The sequence below is a fragment of the Mytilus trossulus genome, chromosome 14 (assembly GCF_036588685.1).
Source record: "Mytilus trossulus isolate FHL-02 chromosome 14, PNRI_Mtr1.1.1.hap1, whole genome shotgun sequence".
NCBI classification, from domain to species: Eukaryota; Metazoa; Mollusca; class Bivalvia; order Mytilida; family Mytilidae; genus Mytilus; species Mytilus trossulus.
This window is the reverse complement of record NC_086386.1, coordinates 80,416,203-80,433,229: the sequence shown is the minus strand read 5'-3', so window position 1 is coordinate 80,433,229 and position 17,027 is coordinate 80,416,203. Positions and strand designations below refer to the sequence as shown.

Here is a 17,027-nt window from a genome sequence, read left to right as displayed (position 1 = left end):
ATGTTATTCCACAAGAGATGGATGACTCCTCCCTCTGGTAGTCCTGACCATGTATATGATAATTAATAAGTTGTTTTTTATCTCCACCAGGCAATGTTATTCCACAAGAGATGGATGACTCCTCCCTCTGGTAGTCCTGACCATGTATATGATAATTAATAAGTTGTTTTTTTTATCTCCACCAGGCAATGTTATTCCACAAGAGATGGATGACTCCTCCCTCTGGTAGTCCTGACCATGTATATGATAATTAATAAGTTGTTTTTATCTCCATCAGGCAATGTTATTCCACAAGAGATGGATGACTCCTCCCTCTGGTAGTCCTGACCATGTATATGATAATTAATAAGTTGTTTTTTTTATCTCCACCAGGCAATGTTATTCCACAAGAGATGGATGACTCCTCCCTCTGGTAGTCCTGACCATGTATATGATAATTAATAAGTTGTTTTTATCTCCATCAGGCAATGTTATTCCACAAGAGATGGATGACTCCCCCCTCTGGTAGTCCTGACCATGTATATGATAATTAATAAGTTGTTTTTATCTCCACCAGGCAATGTTATTCCACAAGAGATGGATGACTCCTCCCTCTGGTAGTCCTGACCATGTATATGATAATTAATAAGTTGTTTTTTATCTCCACCAGGCAATGTTATTCCACAAGAGATGGATGACTCCTCCCTCTGGTAGTCCTGACCATGTATATGATAATTAATAAGTTGGTTTTTTTTATCTCCACCAGGCAATGTTATTCCACAAGAGATGGATGACTCCTCCCTCTGGTAGTCCTGACCATGTATATGATAATTAATAAGTTGTTTTTATCTCCATCAGGCAATGTTATTCCACAAGAGATGGATGACTCCCCTCTCTGGTAGTCCTGACCATGTATATGATAATTAATAAGTTGTTTTTATCTCCACCAGGCAATGTTATTCCACAAGAGATGGATGACTCCTCCCTCTGGTAGTCCTGACCATGTATATGAAAATTAATAAGTTGTTTTTTTATCTCCACCAGGCAATGTTATTCCACAAGAGATGGATGACTCCTCCCTCTGGTAGTCCTGACCATGTATATGATAATTAATAAGTTGTTTTTTTATCTCCACCAGGCAATGTTATTCCACAAGAGATGGATGACTCCTCCCTCTGGTAGTCCTGACCATGTCAAACAGAAATTTGTCTTCACAAAACGAGAGGATAGTGATAAAGGGGTTGAGAGAATAGGAAGGTAATATTATATTCTTTTGATTTTAGGTTTAGTCCATTGGATCAGCAGGAATTCCAAATACCCGTAAAAAGTTTGGGAGAAAGGGGGCAAAAATAAGGGGGCAATTGAATACAGAAAGTAAAAGATTAACAAATGGAAAGAAACACATCAGTTTACAAAACTTGACATAGAAACTCAATACTGAATAACATAAACCTCACAAAAAACCTAGGGTGAACTCAAGTTAATTAGTAAGAAGGGATATCAGTTCCTGCTCCTGTAGTCACTCTTACAATTATGATTTTTTACTCACATTTCATTCTCTGCTGACAAAAAAACAGATTTGTTATTGTTCTCTACTTATTAGACAGTATTTACACAGAACAGTCTAAATAATCTGGCTTTGTAATGTAAAATTTTTGTTTGTTTAGAATGATATTGTAGGCAAACAGTAATAAACAATTAACTTGAGTACAAAATGGCTTTTTTAGCAGTCTATCATATGGCTTAATTTTATTAGTTTAATATCAAACATATATATATCTTTGATAATTCACAATAAGATTATTGTTTTTGTAGAGAGTTAGCTCATGAGTACCAAATACCATGGGTAGAATACTGGACCTTCTTACAGACCTACGCTGATCTTACTACAGAAGATGGACTAGATCTGTTTGAAGATTTTCTACATAGACAAAGTTTAGGGTTGTGTATTGCTGAAAAGATAGATAAACTAGACGTAAAGTCTGATATGGAAGATAGTTTTGTTACAGCCAATCAGAGTAGTAATCCAATGAATTCTTCGTTTCTAAATTCATCATTATTTCAGTCGATAAATGGTTCATTAGGTCAACGTAGTATATCCCCTCAGATTCTCGAGGAAAATAGCTTCTTATGTAAAGGATTGCCGAAAACCAGTTCTCCTCTAAATACATCGGAAATGGAGGAAAGTTTGCATTTACCGAAGCATAATATTTACGATTACGGTAAAAACTACATGACATGGTCAATGGACAGTAGTGATTTTATGCAGGAAAGTTTCACTGCATCGTCAAGTCCCATGGGATGTTTGACCGCTTTGTTTACAAAACTTTCATTGTTAGACCGATCAATTCGTCAGAAGAGAAGATCTGTCAGTTGTAATTCATGTATCGGAGACCGTTCTGCCTCCTCTCCTCATGAAAAAAATGGTTCAAAACCCTACAATTCACCGCCAAGGGGGATGGATCCAATTTCTGAAAATTTTGAAAAACGAGATATTAATAAGAACATAGAATTGAGTGAAAAGAAGCCAGATGAAAATTTTTGTAATGGAAGTGTTCCAACTAGAATTTGTGATGATATTGCGGAAGAGAATTCTTCTGATGAAAATACCGACCGGAGTCAGTCTCCAGCTTTATCTAATCATTTGGAAGATAAAAATGTCTCCTTGTGGAGAGACATGAGAAATGACAGTGTTTCCTCGTCATTATCATCACTTAGTGATGAGGGAGGGAGGTTGGAGACGTGTGACGAGGGTGAAAGTGTTCCAAAGGTTGAAAATAACATAAAACAAGAAAAGAAGGATGTGATTGTAGAATCTAAGTTTAACTGTGATGAGAAAGTAACATGTGAAACGAAAAATGACTCAAAATTGGAAAAATTGGAGTTTGAAAAAGAAGCATCTAATGTTGATGACTTGACCGATAAATTTGATCAGAAAATTAGTGTAACTGATGTAGCTACCTCAGAATGCTCTCAAACTCCAGAAAGAAAACGAAGAATAAGTGGTAAAGAAAAACCTACGTATGTTCACTTGGACGTTGTATTTGAAATGAACAAAAACAAAACTCCCGAAAATATCTTTGAAGCTATGTTTGAAGCCGTGAATGAAAGAAGGAAATCAAATATGAATTTAGAGGAAATGGATTTCATGAAATTTAGTGATGATGATTGGAATCGGGATTTTGTTATTGATTTTGATTTGACCCAATCTGACCTTTGTGAAGGACAAGAAATACATGCCACTGTGGCTGTAGTGCCATTAAACATGAACCTAAATGAGATGAAAGTTTTCCCCAGAGTTCCATTTAAACTGACTTCCTGTGAATATTTGAACACTGCTGATGTTAATTTTGCCGATTCCATTGTGATTGTTAATTTGAAGTTTCATTTTGTCAGAGAACAGATGAAGCAAGCTCTTCTTGTCAGGAATTGTTTTTATCAAAGGAGTTATTTTATCAATGGGTAGGTTATTCATTTGGTCATGTTGATAAGTTTAAGACATCAGTGAAAATTTGACTTTTAAAATAGTATTTAAAAACAATGTATTATATATTTAATAGTTAATACACACAACATTTATACACAACCAGCAATAATGTCTCTTTGTCATGTGTGTAGTGTTCTTGCTTCAAGTGCAGAAGTATGTGGGTTCTAACATGCTAATCCCCAGTCATGTAAAACCAAAGACTTAAGGTGGTACCTAACACTAACATGACTAAAGGGAGATAACTCTGTAAAATCAGCTAAACGTTTTAATTACGTTGTGTTGTTTAGGGAATATTAAGCTTCTCGATGATCAAAATAAGTGTTTGACAAACTGCTATATAACCAGTGCAATCTTTCTGATAAAACGGTTGGTTAAATTTTTTTGAAATTTTTATATTTTTGTCAAAGGGTCAAAGAATATACTTTGTCAAAATTTTATGAAAATTAAACAAGCCAAATTAATTTTAGTTAAGGTGTTGGGTACCACCTTAAACATTGGTTTTAGCAGCTTCTCTGCTAAGCATGCAGCATTTAGGAGTAAGACCAAAGACTGGTTGATTAAGAGCCAGATTAAATGATAAACAATGATAAATATGCCAGGGAAGGCTGATGTATCTTTCTGAGAAGAAAAACCTGTTGATGTACATGTATAAAAAAGACTGGTTTGTGATTGTGACATAATACAAAGCATGGTTCATATTCAAATCACATTAACATGTTCTCAGGCTTATGCATTTGATATTTGCCATTGGACATTAAACAACAATCCATTATTAATATAATTTTTCACTTATACATATAGTTGTCATAAGTGATAATTTGAATAGGTTTTAAAGACCTGATGTGTTACATCTAAATATTTCAAATGAATAACATTAATAACAATACAACCTTTGCACAAACATGAGAAAGTGTATTTAGGAGAATAAATATTTATTCCGATTAACATGAAAATTCACAGATAGAATTTCATCTTATTTAATAGAAATAAAATTGCTGTTTGCATTAATTTCTTATCTTTCCTTGACAGTCCACTACCAACCAAGACTGACCTTGATGCCCACAGAGCTATGGACGATCACCCCGTCAATAAAACAGAGTATCCTTATATACATCGATGGAGGTCATTGATATCTGCCAGGATGTCAGAAATGGGCAATGAGTTAGTATTTTATTCGGCAAATTTATATCTCCTCTATTCCTAGTGTTTTGTGATTTTTTTTAAAAAGACAATGGGTCAGAATAAAAAAGTGGGGTGTTCTCACTGGCCAGTATACAAGCATTTTACCAAAAACTTACTGTAAAAAAAAAACACCCACAAAATCTTAGGTTTGACATGTTTTTGTGCCTTTCTTTTGAAGAAACGGCAATTTGCCCAAATAAAATTGAGCACAGATCATACATGTCATAAGATTATAGTGTATTCCAGAAAACTAAGTTATTTATAATAACAAAGATATGCATGTGTTATCACAATAGTTTATCAAAAACATTTGTGGAATGACCTACCTACACACCTTATTATGCCCTGAGGCACATAGGGCAAGTTTATGGAATAAACTACATTATAAATACTAATATTATGAAGAAGAAGTTATATTTGACCAAATAGTGCTTCCCTTAATTATTACATGCTTAAGGTGAACTAACATGAGGGATACTAAGTTAAAAGCTGTAAACCTGATATAGCTATATTCCGACCTAAATAATTGCTGTTTTATTTTATTTTTGAAATGTTTAAAAAAATTCTTTTGAAAAATAATAAATTACAATATAACCACTTTTACAGATGGCCAAGTCCAGCCAGAGTTCATCAGTATTCCAATCTATCATCGAGTTTCCCACAGATTACTACACCCAGAATGAATGACAGTTCTATGTTGTTTCGTAGTCCTCGTACAACACTGAACAAGATGACCACAACATGGACCTTACCCAATGTCCGAACAAAGCTGTTTAATGGGTCATCAAAAGAATAGAAAAATTAATTGTTATTGATTCCACAACATAATTACATGTTAAATCTCAAAGGACTTTTCAGTTCAAGACTTAGACACAAATATATTAGATTGTCTTGGCTAGTCTTTGAAGGACTCTGACACTAAAAATAGTCCACTCTGCCAGTGAATAATACTTACACTGGGGAACTGTAAATTCAGAAATCATTGCGTGCATTTAGTATGAGGATTTTTTTTCATTTTAGACATTAAATGCAATTTTATTTTTGAGATATTGAGAAAAATCCTGTTTAATTCATATAAATATTATCTAAATGTGAGTTTAAATTATTGCGATTATAACCTTATAGCATTTTTTGCAATATTAACATCATCACAATAATTCCTTAATTTACAGTTTACCAGCTGTGTGCCAATTTGACACATGTGGAAGTTCAAACACTGTTATACTACTGAATACTGTTTAACGTGGCGGTGAAGCTTTGCTTACATGGCTTAGTAGATAGAAAAATTGTATATTCAATTTATTCTAGGGAGTCAATACTTATAAACAATACTACTTCAATCTTTTGAATTGATATTATTTACATGTCGTTAATAGAAGAAAGATCATTTGTTCTACACTTACTTAACATATTTTCATGAATATTATATAATTTGTCAGATAATTTCATTGATAGATTTAACTGTGTACATACAGTTATGGGTAATACTTATACAAGTGTTTTTTTTATTTACTGGTTAATCATTTTGGAGCTCAAATGCAATACTGTAAATTCAGAAATTATTGCAATGTTTTTATTATTGCGAAAAATGCAACAGGGTTGTAATCGCATAATTTAAACTCGCATTTTGAACTTTTTCATATGAATGAACAGGAATTATTGTCATTATTGCAAAAATTTAAACAGCATTGTAGTCTAAAATGACAAAATCGCAATAATAAATGCACGCAATAATTTCTGAATTTATAGTATAAATATTATTACACAAGAACTCATACATGTATAGAAAAATACAAAATGAGTGACAGAAAAACACATCAATTCAAGAATGTCTGTGGCACACAAGTTGAATATTTCTTGTTATTTGAATTTTTGGATTAGTTTAAAATTTTGTTTTCATTGACCATGGATTTTTATATGGAATTAAATAGAAAATGCAAGAAACTATATATTGTTCTGAGCATGCTCAATTTGTTTTGATTCAATATTTTTAACAATTTCTTTACAACACTAATTGTTTTATGATGACAGAGGAGTGAAGTTGTCTTGAACTTGCATAAAAAATCTATGTCAGTGCTTTAAGGTGGTACCTAAAACTACTGAGAGAAAATGTTTTAATCACGTTGTATTGTTAAGAAAATATTAAGCTTCTCAATGATCAAAATAAGTCTTTGTCAAACTGCTATATATCCAATGAAATTTTTTGAAGAAAGTGATTGTTTTTTTGAAATTTTTATATTTTTTCTCAAAGAGTTAAAGGAAATATTTTGTCCAAATTTTGTGAAAATTAAACGAGCCAAATTAATTTTAGTCAAGGTGTTGGGTACCACCTTGAATGTAAATTGTAACTCTGACAGAGTTTATTCAGATGTGAAATTAAAGGTTTTTATTTCAATAGGGAATCAGGGTATTCCATTCTAACCAGTGTAATTATCTGAACAGCTTATATAAATGGAGAAATTTATTTAGTTGTACAAGGGCTGAAATTGGATTATGGCATGAAATTTCCATGCTAATCTGTTTTATTTTATTTTGGCAAGAAAGAAGGCAACTTTTTCAAATGTAAAACTGAATTAATATGATTTTCTTCATGTCACAAAAAAAATAAAAAAAATGTCAATTTTTTTTCCATATACATGTACCATATAAAATTAGATGTTGCTACAAACACATGCAAACATTACTGAATTTACAACACTTTTTTGTTATTTATTATAAACCAATGATACCATCGAAGTAATTTAACTTTAATTTCTGTAGAGGGCTATTTTACTGACTGTAAAATTGAGAATGAAAATGATTAATGTGTCAAAGGGACAACAACCAAACCCAAGGCCACCAATGTGTTTTCAAAATCCAGCACACAGGGGCTTATGTAAATGCTCTTTTGTTCCGACGTTGGAAAGTTCCGGGCGGAAAGAACTAACTAGCTGAAAAGTTCCAGAGGAACTTATAAACTAATTACTTTGTTCTTCCTCTGGTTTAAAAGTTCCACCGGAACAAAGTGACTAGTTGAAAAGTTCCAACGGAACATATCAACTAGTTTAAATGTTCCTTTTTGCCAAATTAGTCAAAACCGAAACTAACAAACTAGCCCAAAAGTTACAACAGAACATATCAACCAGTCACAAAGTTCCATTTGGAGAATTGATGCAAAGTAAAATCACAACATGTTATATATTTGAACCTTTCAAAAGGGAACCAAGATACTGTATACAAAAGACAAAAACTTATCAACTAGTCACAAAGTTCCACTTTGGCAAATTAGTCAAAACCGGAACTAACAAACTAGCCCAAAAGTTCTTCCTCATGTGTGTACTTTTAAAAATATCAATTTCAGATTAATGTATAACAATAAACTAGAACTTATTCCGTTATGAAGGCAACATTCAGACCGAATTAACTAGTTGTTCTGTTCCGCCAGAACTATTGTACTAGCTACATTGTTCGGGGACTTTTCAACTAGTTACTTTTTTACTGAAATAACTAGTTGAAAAGTTCCGCCGGAACTAAGTGACTGACGGAACATAGTGGCTGTTACACTTACTTGAGCTGGCCCCTAAAACAAAAATGTGTACTAATTCAGTGAAAATGGTTCATATTTTATAGAAAAAATTATCAAAGCCGTTTGTAGGCAAATTATTATACAGATGGAGATGGAAAGAATGCTGGCTGTAGTATTATGTCATTAACATTCTTGGAAAACAAATTCCTGTGTATAAAGTTGAAATTATTAAATTTAATTGTAAATGTGATACATTGTTGCTTTATGTTTGTATTTCACATGGAAGTGCTTTTTTTGTGCAACCACAATGTTTATTTCAGAGAAATTACCAGTATTGTTAGTTAATATGTGCCTGTATTTGTTATAAAATATTTTTATTTTAGTTAAAAGCTCAATCATGTATCACAATCGAAACTGTTGCTGCAATTTTCTGCGCTAAATCTGTTATCATGTATAAGACTAGGTATAATTGAATATGAAATTTTGATGAAAGTACTTTACAAATATGAATAATCTTTCCAAATTATATTATCGGTTTTTGTTGAAGGAACAAATATTTTTTTCTGTCACAATTTTGTGTTAAGATTGATCTGATTTTTTTTCTGTTCATGACAATGTTCGTATGTTTTTCATTGAAGACAATAGTAATACTACCTGTGAAAGTTAATTGTTATACATTTAGTTTTTATGTTCAAATATAGCAGATTATTTAAATTTGTAATGAAAAATAAGTATCTAATAAGATATTTACAAAAATATTAATATAAGAATGTTCAGATGAACTTCTATCTAAAAAAGAATGTCAATGCTTCAATATTTGTTGTGAAAATTAAATCTATGAAATTTTTAGATGTTTTGCCAATATTATGAAGTGTATAAATATAGTTTTTTCTCTCTCAAAAATACAAAAGTTTAGGTCACAGTTTTTTTCTAGCTCCAAATTGTGCAATATTGTCAGATTTTGTAAACATTATACAAGGGTAAACCACTGTTGTGTGAAAAGATAAATCTATAATAAAAGTATGTTTTTAGAAAATGAAATAAAAATTTGGGTCACTGCACTCAATTTCATGGTTTAAAATGAGAAATTTTAAAAGGAAAATGTATTGAATATTCCTCTAGATAGATTATATTATCTGAATTATCACCCCTTAAAAAATTAGATGAACAAAGTTTGAATCTCACAAAAAACTTGTAAATATGTAAATTCACTCATGATATAGAATAGAGAAACCACATACCAGTAATTTTCTAATTTTGAAGAAAAAAAGTGACAACTGAACTGCATTCCTGTTACAATTTGTGTATATTTTTTTTATTATATAATAAGATAGTATAAAGCAACCATCAACCAATCCATAATCTTCTTATGACATTTTTTTCTGCTTTTTTTAATTACCCAAGATGGCAGAGGACCCTATATCTACCTTACTTTGCATACTAACCTGACCTCTTTTTTTTACTTCATTACAAGACTCTATAATATCTGAAAGAAATCAGATATGTTTCCAATAACCTTCTGACATCAGGGAACAATCACAGCTTGTGTGATTGCATGTAATGGTGGACAAATTTGCATACTAGTGTAAATATTATTGCCAGGAGTTTAAGACATCTACAAATAAGTCTAATTCTCTTAATTGTATTTATATCCTTCATTTACTCTTATCTACCTCTTTAGTAAAATTGGCGGGATTACCAACCAGAGCTAAACTGCTATTGTACCTTCATTTATCATGAATTTTTGCTATAAAATGCTTCAACTTGATGAAAAATTATGTCTTGAAATCTTAAAGATCAAATCATGCCTAACAATTAACTAAGTTAATTCCACAGATTGTATTTTAGTTCTAGTCAAAAGCATTTACGTGTAAATCCTACCAAAGGAATCAGGGCTGTTCCAAAAATAAATGTATGGGGGGAAGGAATGCACTTTATATATTTTGCCCCACCATGCATACATTCTAAATTGAATATTTCATTTGAATGTTCAAGCAATCTTTCTTAACCACCACCCATCAAATTTTAATAAAAGTGCCTTCCTTCCCCCTATACAATTAATCCTGGAAAAGCCCTCAACTAAAAAAGGCTATTTTTGATCATTTGTTATTTTTATTTTTGAATCAGGTTGTTTTATATTGTTTTGGCAGTTTTAAGATGTCTTATTTTTGATTTTTATTTAATATATTTGTAGTATATTGCAATTATTTACATGTATTAATAAATATTTGTATTGCACTATATTGTTTGTATATATGTCTATCGTTGATCAATGTATCACAACTTACTGCCAATCTAGCCATATTTTCATATGTTGTATACAAATTTACTATAGTTATAAAAAGGAGATGAGGTACAACTGCAAATAAGGTAAAAATGATGTGGATGTAAGCAATTACATGTCATTGTACGACCTTCAACCATCAGCAAACCCAAACTGTTTTAAAAAAAAAGACAGCCATTATAAGCCAAACATACCAAATATGCAAATGAAAAATTCTTACATTGACTCTTCTCTTATTTACAACTACTGGGTCGATGCCATTGATGGTGGAATTTTTATTCGCTGAGGGTATCACCAGCCCAGTAGTCAACACTTTTGTGTTGGCATGAATTTGCCTTGATATGGTCATTGTTATAGATTTAGAGAGGCGAAGGATACAAAAGGGACATTTGAACTTACATGTCGACAACAAACTGACAACACCATAACCAAAAAAGACAAATAGACAATCAACAGCACATTAAAACAACATAAAAAAACAAAGAATGAGCAACACTCACCCCACCAAAAACTGGGGTTGAGTAACATCAGGTGTCCTCGAAGGGTATGCAGATCCATCTCCATATTGAAGGTTTCGTCAGACCTTAAAGAAATTGCACTGGTTTGTTGGTCATTGCTTAGTTTTTTGTGGTTTGGTCTTTTTCTCTAATATTTAATATCAACAGGTCAACTTGATTTGGTGTATGGAATAATTGTAAGGTGTACATGTCTGTCTAACAAGTATTATATGACCTTGACCTTATTTTCTTGGTTCTTTAGTAAGTTTTGATGGTTTAGTTTGTTTTTGAAATACTTAAAAAAAAAATTAAGGCAAAACGATCACTCCATTCGATGAATGGACTAACTGTATACTCGTATGTACAGGTCTGTTTGACAGGTTTCATATGATCTAGAACTTAAATTCTTGGTTCAATGGCCAATGTAAAGAACTCGGGGGTCAAAGTTTGTTTCTCGAAAACTGTAATCAATAAGTGAAGTACATATGGTGCATGACTGTCTTATAGGGATCATCTGAATTTGACCTCATGCAAAACTTGTACTTAAACATTTTTCTTATATTTTTTTTAAAAAAGGGCCGAGGGGGGGGGGGGGGGGGAGGTAATTTGTTATTTAGGTACAAAGGATTCTGTCAAACATTTTTCACGAATGTGACCTACCGAATTAGACTATTTACCGGATTTGTAATAACATGAGCAACTCGACGGGTGCCACGTGTCGAGCAGGATCTGCTTACCCTTCCAGAGCACCTGAGACCATCCCTAGTTTTTGGTGGGGTTCTCATTGCTTATTCTTTGGTTTTCTATGTTGTGTCTTGTGTAGTATTATTTGTCGGTTTGTCTTTTTTTTTAGCCATGGCGTTGTCAGTTTATTTTCGATCTTTGAGTTTGAATGTCCCTCTGGTATCTTTCGCCCTCTTCTCTTGCAGTTTTGAATATAACAATTTTGTGAAATTTGTTGTCAAATCAAAAACGTTTTAGATTCAACACTGCAATAGATGTTTGATAGGTATGCAGGAATCTGCACTGTGATGGTTCTCTGAACCAAGATAATCACACACTAATGCGCGATGGTTGGACGCTAAAGTGTTTTTTTTTATTATCACGCTTTGATGCAGTGGTGATATTATCATATCTGTTGATATTCACTTTAAGTTGTATTTATTGACCTATCTCACTTTAGCATGGCCATCACACTTCAACATGACCATCACATTTCAGCATGACCATCACACCTCAGCATGACCATCACACTTCAGCATGACCATCACACCTCAGCATGACAATCACACCTCAGCATGACCATCATACTTCAGCATGACCATCATACTTCAGCATGACCATCACACCTCAGCATGACCATCACACCTCAGCATGACCATCACACCTCAGCATGACCACACTTCAGCATGACCATCACACTTCAGCATGACCATCACACCTCAGCATGACCATCACACCTCAGCATGACCATCACACTTCAGCATGACCATAACACCTCAGCATGACCATCACACTTCAGCATGACCATCGCACCTCAGCATGACCATCACACCTCAGCATGACCATCACACTTCAGCATGGCCATCACACTTCAGCATGACCATCACACTTCAACATGACCATCACACCTCAGCATGACCATCACACCTCAACATGACCATCCCACCTCAGCATGACCATCACACCTCAGCATGACCATCACACCTCAGCATGACCATCACACTTCAGCGTCTATAACACACCTCTGAGTAATAAACGTATACCCAATGCATGCATGTGGAGTCCTTACAGGATATTAATTTTCTTTAGAATGTTACCTTTACTAATTGACCCTTTAATAGGCAGCATGCATCGTGTTCAGTGAATTGTCAAAAAGATGTCAAGACCAAAATTTGGCTTTTAATTTTGACCTCACTCTTTTGGTTTTGTAATAGTTTTACTAGTTTTACTTTTCAAAAGGATGATAATAACAATCTGATATACATATAATTTTCAATCTATTCTGTGTGTATACTTCCAGTTGCGTTACGTGAATCTAATATAAAGGCATTTAGTTATATTGCTTTATTATGATTATAAATAATGTTCACAGATGATTGCCTATTGACAAATCAATGCCAATACAAGGATGAGAACACTTGGGAACATTTTATTCTGTCCGTTTACAACTGGTGACTGGAAACCATACGTACAGATTCGACCTTCTATACCTTGAAGTTGTCCTAATCCAAACCCTCGTTTTGCTGGATCCTGTGCGTCTTCCGAAAATGCCTTAAAAAGACCCGATGACTCATTTCTAACATTTCTGATGGTCACATCGTAGCAGCTTGTCTGCTTTGTTGCTGAACAGTATTGAAACTTTATGGTCACATTTGTTGTCCCTGCCAAAAAAAAAATATGTTGTATTGAATAGCTGATAGAAATTTTGATACCGATAATTAATTTATGATACATATTACACATACTTAATGAAATCTATTTCGATCTTGTACTAGAACAAACAGTGTTTTTGAAATTTATGATATTTCAAAGCTCTTTTTATTCATATTTTGAACTATATTCAATAGCAATTTTGATAATGTGATTCAATTTGAAATTCCGTGATGTACCTATATATAAATTGTTGTAAAAATTCAAGCACATACAAATAAAGTCATAATTATATGTGATAAAAAATATATATCCCGAAATATCTATCCACTCATAAGGTATATGAAACATAGATTGTTTTTTAAATTTATTTCATAATTATCAGCTAGTTTTAAAGTTTGAAGTACAAATCTGAATATCTTTAACTGCATTGATATAAAAGTTTTAAACCAAGCAATGCCATTTGTTTTATTTACTTGTTTTCATTTTGGTTTAGTAAGGAAATGATTATTTGAAGTTTAAAATTACAAATCTCTATACGCACGCGCTTCATTTTTTTCATAAGGAAAACTGCAATTTCAAAATACATAAAAAATCCAATAAACTTACCGTTATATCATTCAATAAACTTTAAAATGTTAAGCGAGCAAAATTTCTAACTCTAATAGTACATGGTCAGGATTTCGTTGTTGATAACTCACATTAAAAAAAAACCAACACTTTCACATCACTTTTCATTTAAAATTCATTTTTATCTGAAGATTTTATCAGGTTTTAAATAGAACCTGGACAAAAAATGATCAATCATCCCAAAATATTCAAGGACTCGAATTCATTATAAATCCTTACCAAAATTTATTGATTCAGCTTCATACTTTTCTTTATAAAATATTTATGTGGAACTTTTGTAAAGATGTTCCTGTCTCCCCTCACTATTTAATAGTAATGGAGATATTTTCCAATCTATGTTTGATTCTGTACCCAAGTGCCCTATGTGAATGATTACACTTCCATAAAAAGCATTAGTATTACACTCAAAGGATACAACTGATCCATTGATCAAATAAAATATATTTAAACCCTTTTTTATGAAGTCAATTTCAAAGAGTAAACACGAACAACCTACATTTTTCAACTGTTATATGTGTAAAAGAAATAAAAGTAGCTAATTACTAAAGTATTTCGGATAATTGTAAAACAAATTAATAACTGCTCAAATGTAAATAACATTTTAACCAACCTTTCATTCCAAAGGAAACATTCCCATTGAATTCTGCGCACCCAATAGCTGTACCATTACACGGTGTCGGCTGCGGCGCAGAAACACATGTTGGTAATTGGTCAGTTGAATTCATCGGTGTTGTATGAATTATGTCAGCGCATTGTTTACACTGTCCCGCTGAAATGGGAAACAAACATTTGTTAATTCTATTTTTTTTATATATTGCCATCCCATAATGAATTTCGTTGCTATTTGTTTTTATTCATCAAAAAACTTATTTTGAATACTGCTTGTTTTGAAAATTATGCCTGGCTTTTATTTCTTTCTAATACAATTGCACATGCAATTGTGAATCACATTAGTATTTGTTTCTTTTTGTTCCAAACACAATAACCATATGTATTATCAACATTCATTTCATTCAAGTTTAAAATTTATATAAATAATTATTTATGATATTATTATTAGAAAAATAGTATTTCCAAAAATTAATTAGAAAATGACGAGGTAAATGGTACAACACAAGGGAACTCGGTTAGAAAAGACAACATTTATCATTATATTCTAATATATATTGTTGAATGATATATTTTTTTCTGAATATTTTTTATTGAAATTTATATAAATTTTGCCTAATCTTTAAAGAAATAAAATATAAGCCCTCTTAAACTTGTTTTCTCAAAGATTTAATTACCGCAATATACTAGAATCATCATTGTGCCAGCCCAATATGTTAAAGGTAAAAGGTTGATAAATCAGAGTGTCATTCTATCTCAGCATCTACGGTCCAGGTACGCATCCAGGATTCAAAAACAAATGAATGCCTCTAGAATGCCAACATTAGGAGTGCTACTCTAAAAAAGCCTATGCATTTATCATATATAAAGTTCCATAGGTGTGACCAGTACCCTTGCTCCCCCTACATCTGCCTCGGCCACCAGGTTTTAATGTGCAGATTATCTAAACTTACCATTAACCGTCAGTCCTCCACATAGTACAAATGCAAGGATAAGCAACATGTTACAGTACGCCATCCTCTTCAAATTAAAAAAAATATGTAATATGTGTTAAAATGTTATTCAGGAAGCTAATGATCACAGGATATCTCTTGTCAATGTTGTCGCTCTTTTTATTTATTTTGCGTATTTATATAATTCACTTATACACATTTATAGTAATTGTTAGGTTTTTATATAATTACAGCTCACATAGCAAAGATGTGTTGTTATTTTAGGACAATGAGTGTAAACGTATAAAATAAGAAAAAAAACCCAGATAGAATGAGTACTTTACTCAAATGATTAAAAATAGTGTGAGGTATAAATGTATAGATAGATGATAATTACATGTACATTTGTACAGAAAAAGATGATATTTATTAATATATGTGTTAATTATTTATAATGGGAGTTTTTTCTCATTTCTTTCTCCCGACAAATGAGACTGTAACAATCGGAACCCACTTAGTTGCTGCCTTTAGGGTTGATGTAACAGGTGATTATTAGTAAAAAAAATGTTTAAAATTTGAAAGAAAAAAAAAATCTTTATCCTGCATTGGGTGTCCTACTATATAGATACAGCCCTTCAGATATCGTTATGTTGTATCTGTATAATATACAGATATTGCTCGAAAGCTATGCCCACTGCTAGACTGAGTATTGTATGAATCTGCGTGACCGCAGAATGTGTATTGCAGTCGCATTCAAATGACGTATTGTCTGACCTTATGCGAATTTCGAATACTTTTATACGTTATGAAATGCAAAAAATGTGTGTGTTTGTTTCTTATACGAGCGTCACTGATGAGTCTTATGTAGACGAAACGCGCGTCTGGCGTACTTAATTATAATCCTGGTACCTTTGATAACTATTTACACCACTGGGTCGATGCCACTGCTGGTGGACGTTTCGTCCCCGAGGGTATCACCAGCCCAGTAGTCAGCACTTCGGTGTTGACATGAATATCAATTATGTGGTCATTTTTATAAATTACCTGTATATAAAACTTTGAATTTTCGAAAAACTAAGGATTTTCTTGTCCCAGGAATAGATTACCTTAGCTGTATTTGGCACAACTTTTTGGAATTTTGGATCCTCAATGCTCTTCAACTTCGCACTTGTTTGGCTTTATAAATATTTTGATACGAGCGTCACTGATGAGTCTTATGTAGACGAAACGCGCGTCTGGCGTACTAAATTATAATCCTGGTACCTTTGATAACTATTTCTTTCAAAACACAAAAAATATACAGAATTAATTGCAGGATAAAGACAATAACTGTTTAGTCTCGGCTCGAAACAGGAGTAATAGCTCGCCAAAGCTATTATTACACCTGTTTCTTAGCCTCGTACAAATACAGCTGATATTTAAATACACTCAACAGTTATTGTCTATGAATGTGAAGTCTAATGATGCAGCTTCTAAGAACAAGAAGATGCGCACAGTTTGTTCGCAAAGTATTTATTTTTTGAAAAGTCTACCTTCAATTTCTACAAAT

General features: G+C 32.5%; 2 protein-coding genes across 3 annotated transcripts in view; one reads left to right on the top strand and one right to left on the bottom strand.

The window, feature by feature from the left end:
* LOC134697101 (uncharacterized) overlaps positions 1–10,391 on the top strand; it is a 48,724-nt gene extending 38,333 nt beyond the window's left edge. Inside the window, exons 8-11 of the mRNA XM_063559142.1 lie at positions 1,118–1,236; positions 1,795–3,441; positions 4,496–4,627; positions 5,255–10,391. Coding sequence (XP_063415212.1) covers positions 1,118–1,236; positions 1,795–3,441; positions 4,496–4,627; positions 5,255–5,444 — 2,088 coding nt within the window. The 3' untranslated portion in view covers positions 5,445–10,391. The remainder of the gene's footprint in view (positions 1–1,117; positions 1,237–1,794; positions 3,442–4,495; positions 4,628–5,254) is intronic.
* Positions 10,392–12,986: 2,595 nt separating this feature from the next.
* LOC134697315 (uncharacterized) lies at positions 12,987–15,656 on the bottom strand. 2 transcript variants are annotated; one of them, XM_063559509.1, is made up of 3 exons: positions 15,500–15,656; positions 14,548–14,706; positions 12,987–13,318 (listed from the first exon to the last, which is right to left on the bottom strand). In XM_063559509.1, the coding sequence occupies exons 1-3, from the start codon at positions 15,561–15,563 to the stop codon at positions 13,038–13,040; spliced, it is 504 nt and encodes a 167-aa protein (XP_063415579.1). In that variant the 5' UTR covers positions 15,564–15,656; the 3' UTR covers positions 12,987–13,037. The 2 variants fall into 2 exon arrangements, with proteins under 2 accessions (XP_063415579.1, XP_063415580.1); XM_063559510.1 differs by lacking the exon at positions 15,500–15,656 and adding an exon at positions 15,224–15,394.
* Between the last annotated feature and the right edge of the window lie 1,371 nt (positions 15,657–17,027).

Coding starts and splice junctions, on each gene's coding strand:
- LOC134697315 (XM_063559509.1), bottom strand. CDS start 15,563: ATGGCGTACTGTAACATGTTGCTTATCCTTGCATTTGTACTATGTGGA. Junction 14,707..15,499: donor TGGAGGACTGACGGTTAATG/GTAAGTTTAGAT, acceptor TTCCCATTTCAG/CGGGACAGTGTAAACAATGC. Junction 13,319..14,547: donor TGTTTCCTTTGGAATGAAAG/GTTGGTTAAAAT, acceptor TTTTTTTGGCAG/GGACAACAAATGTGACCATA.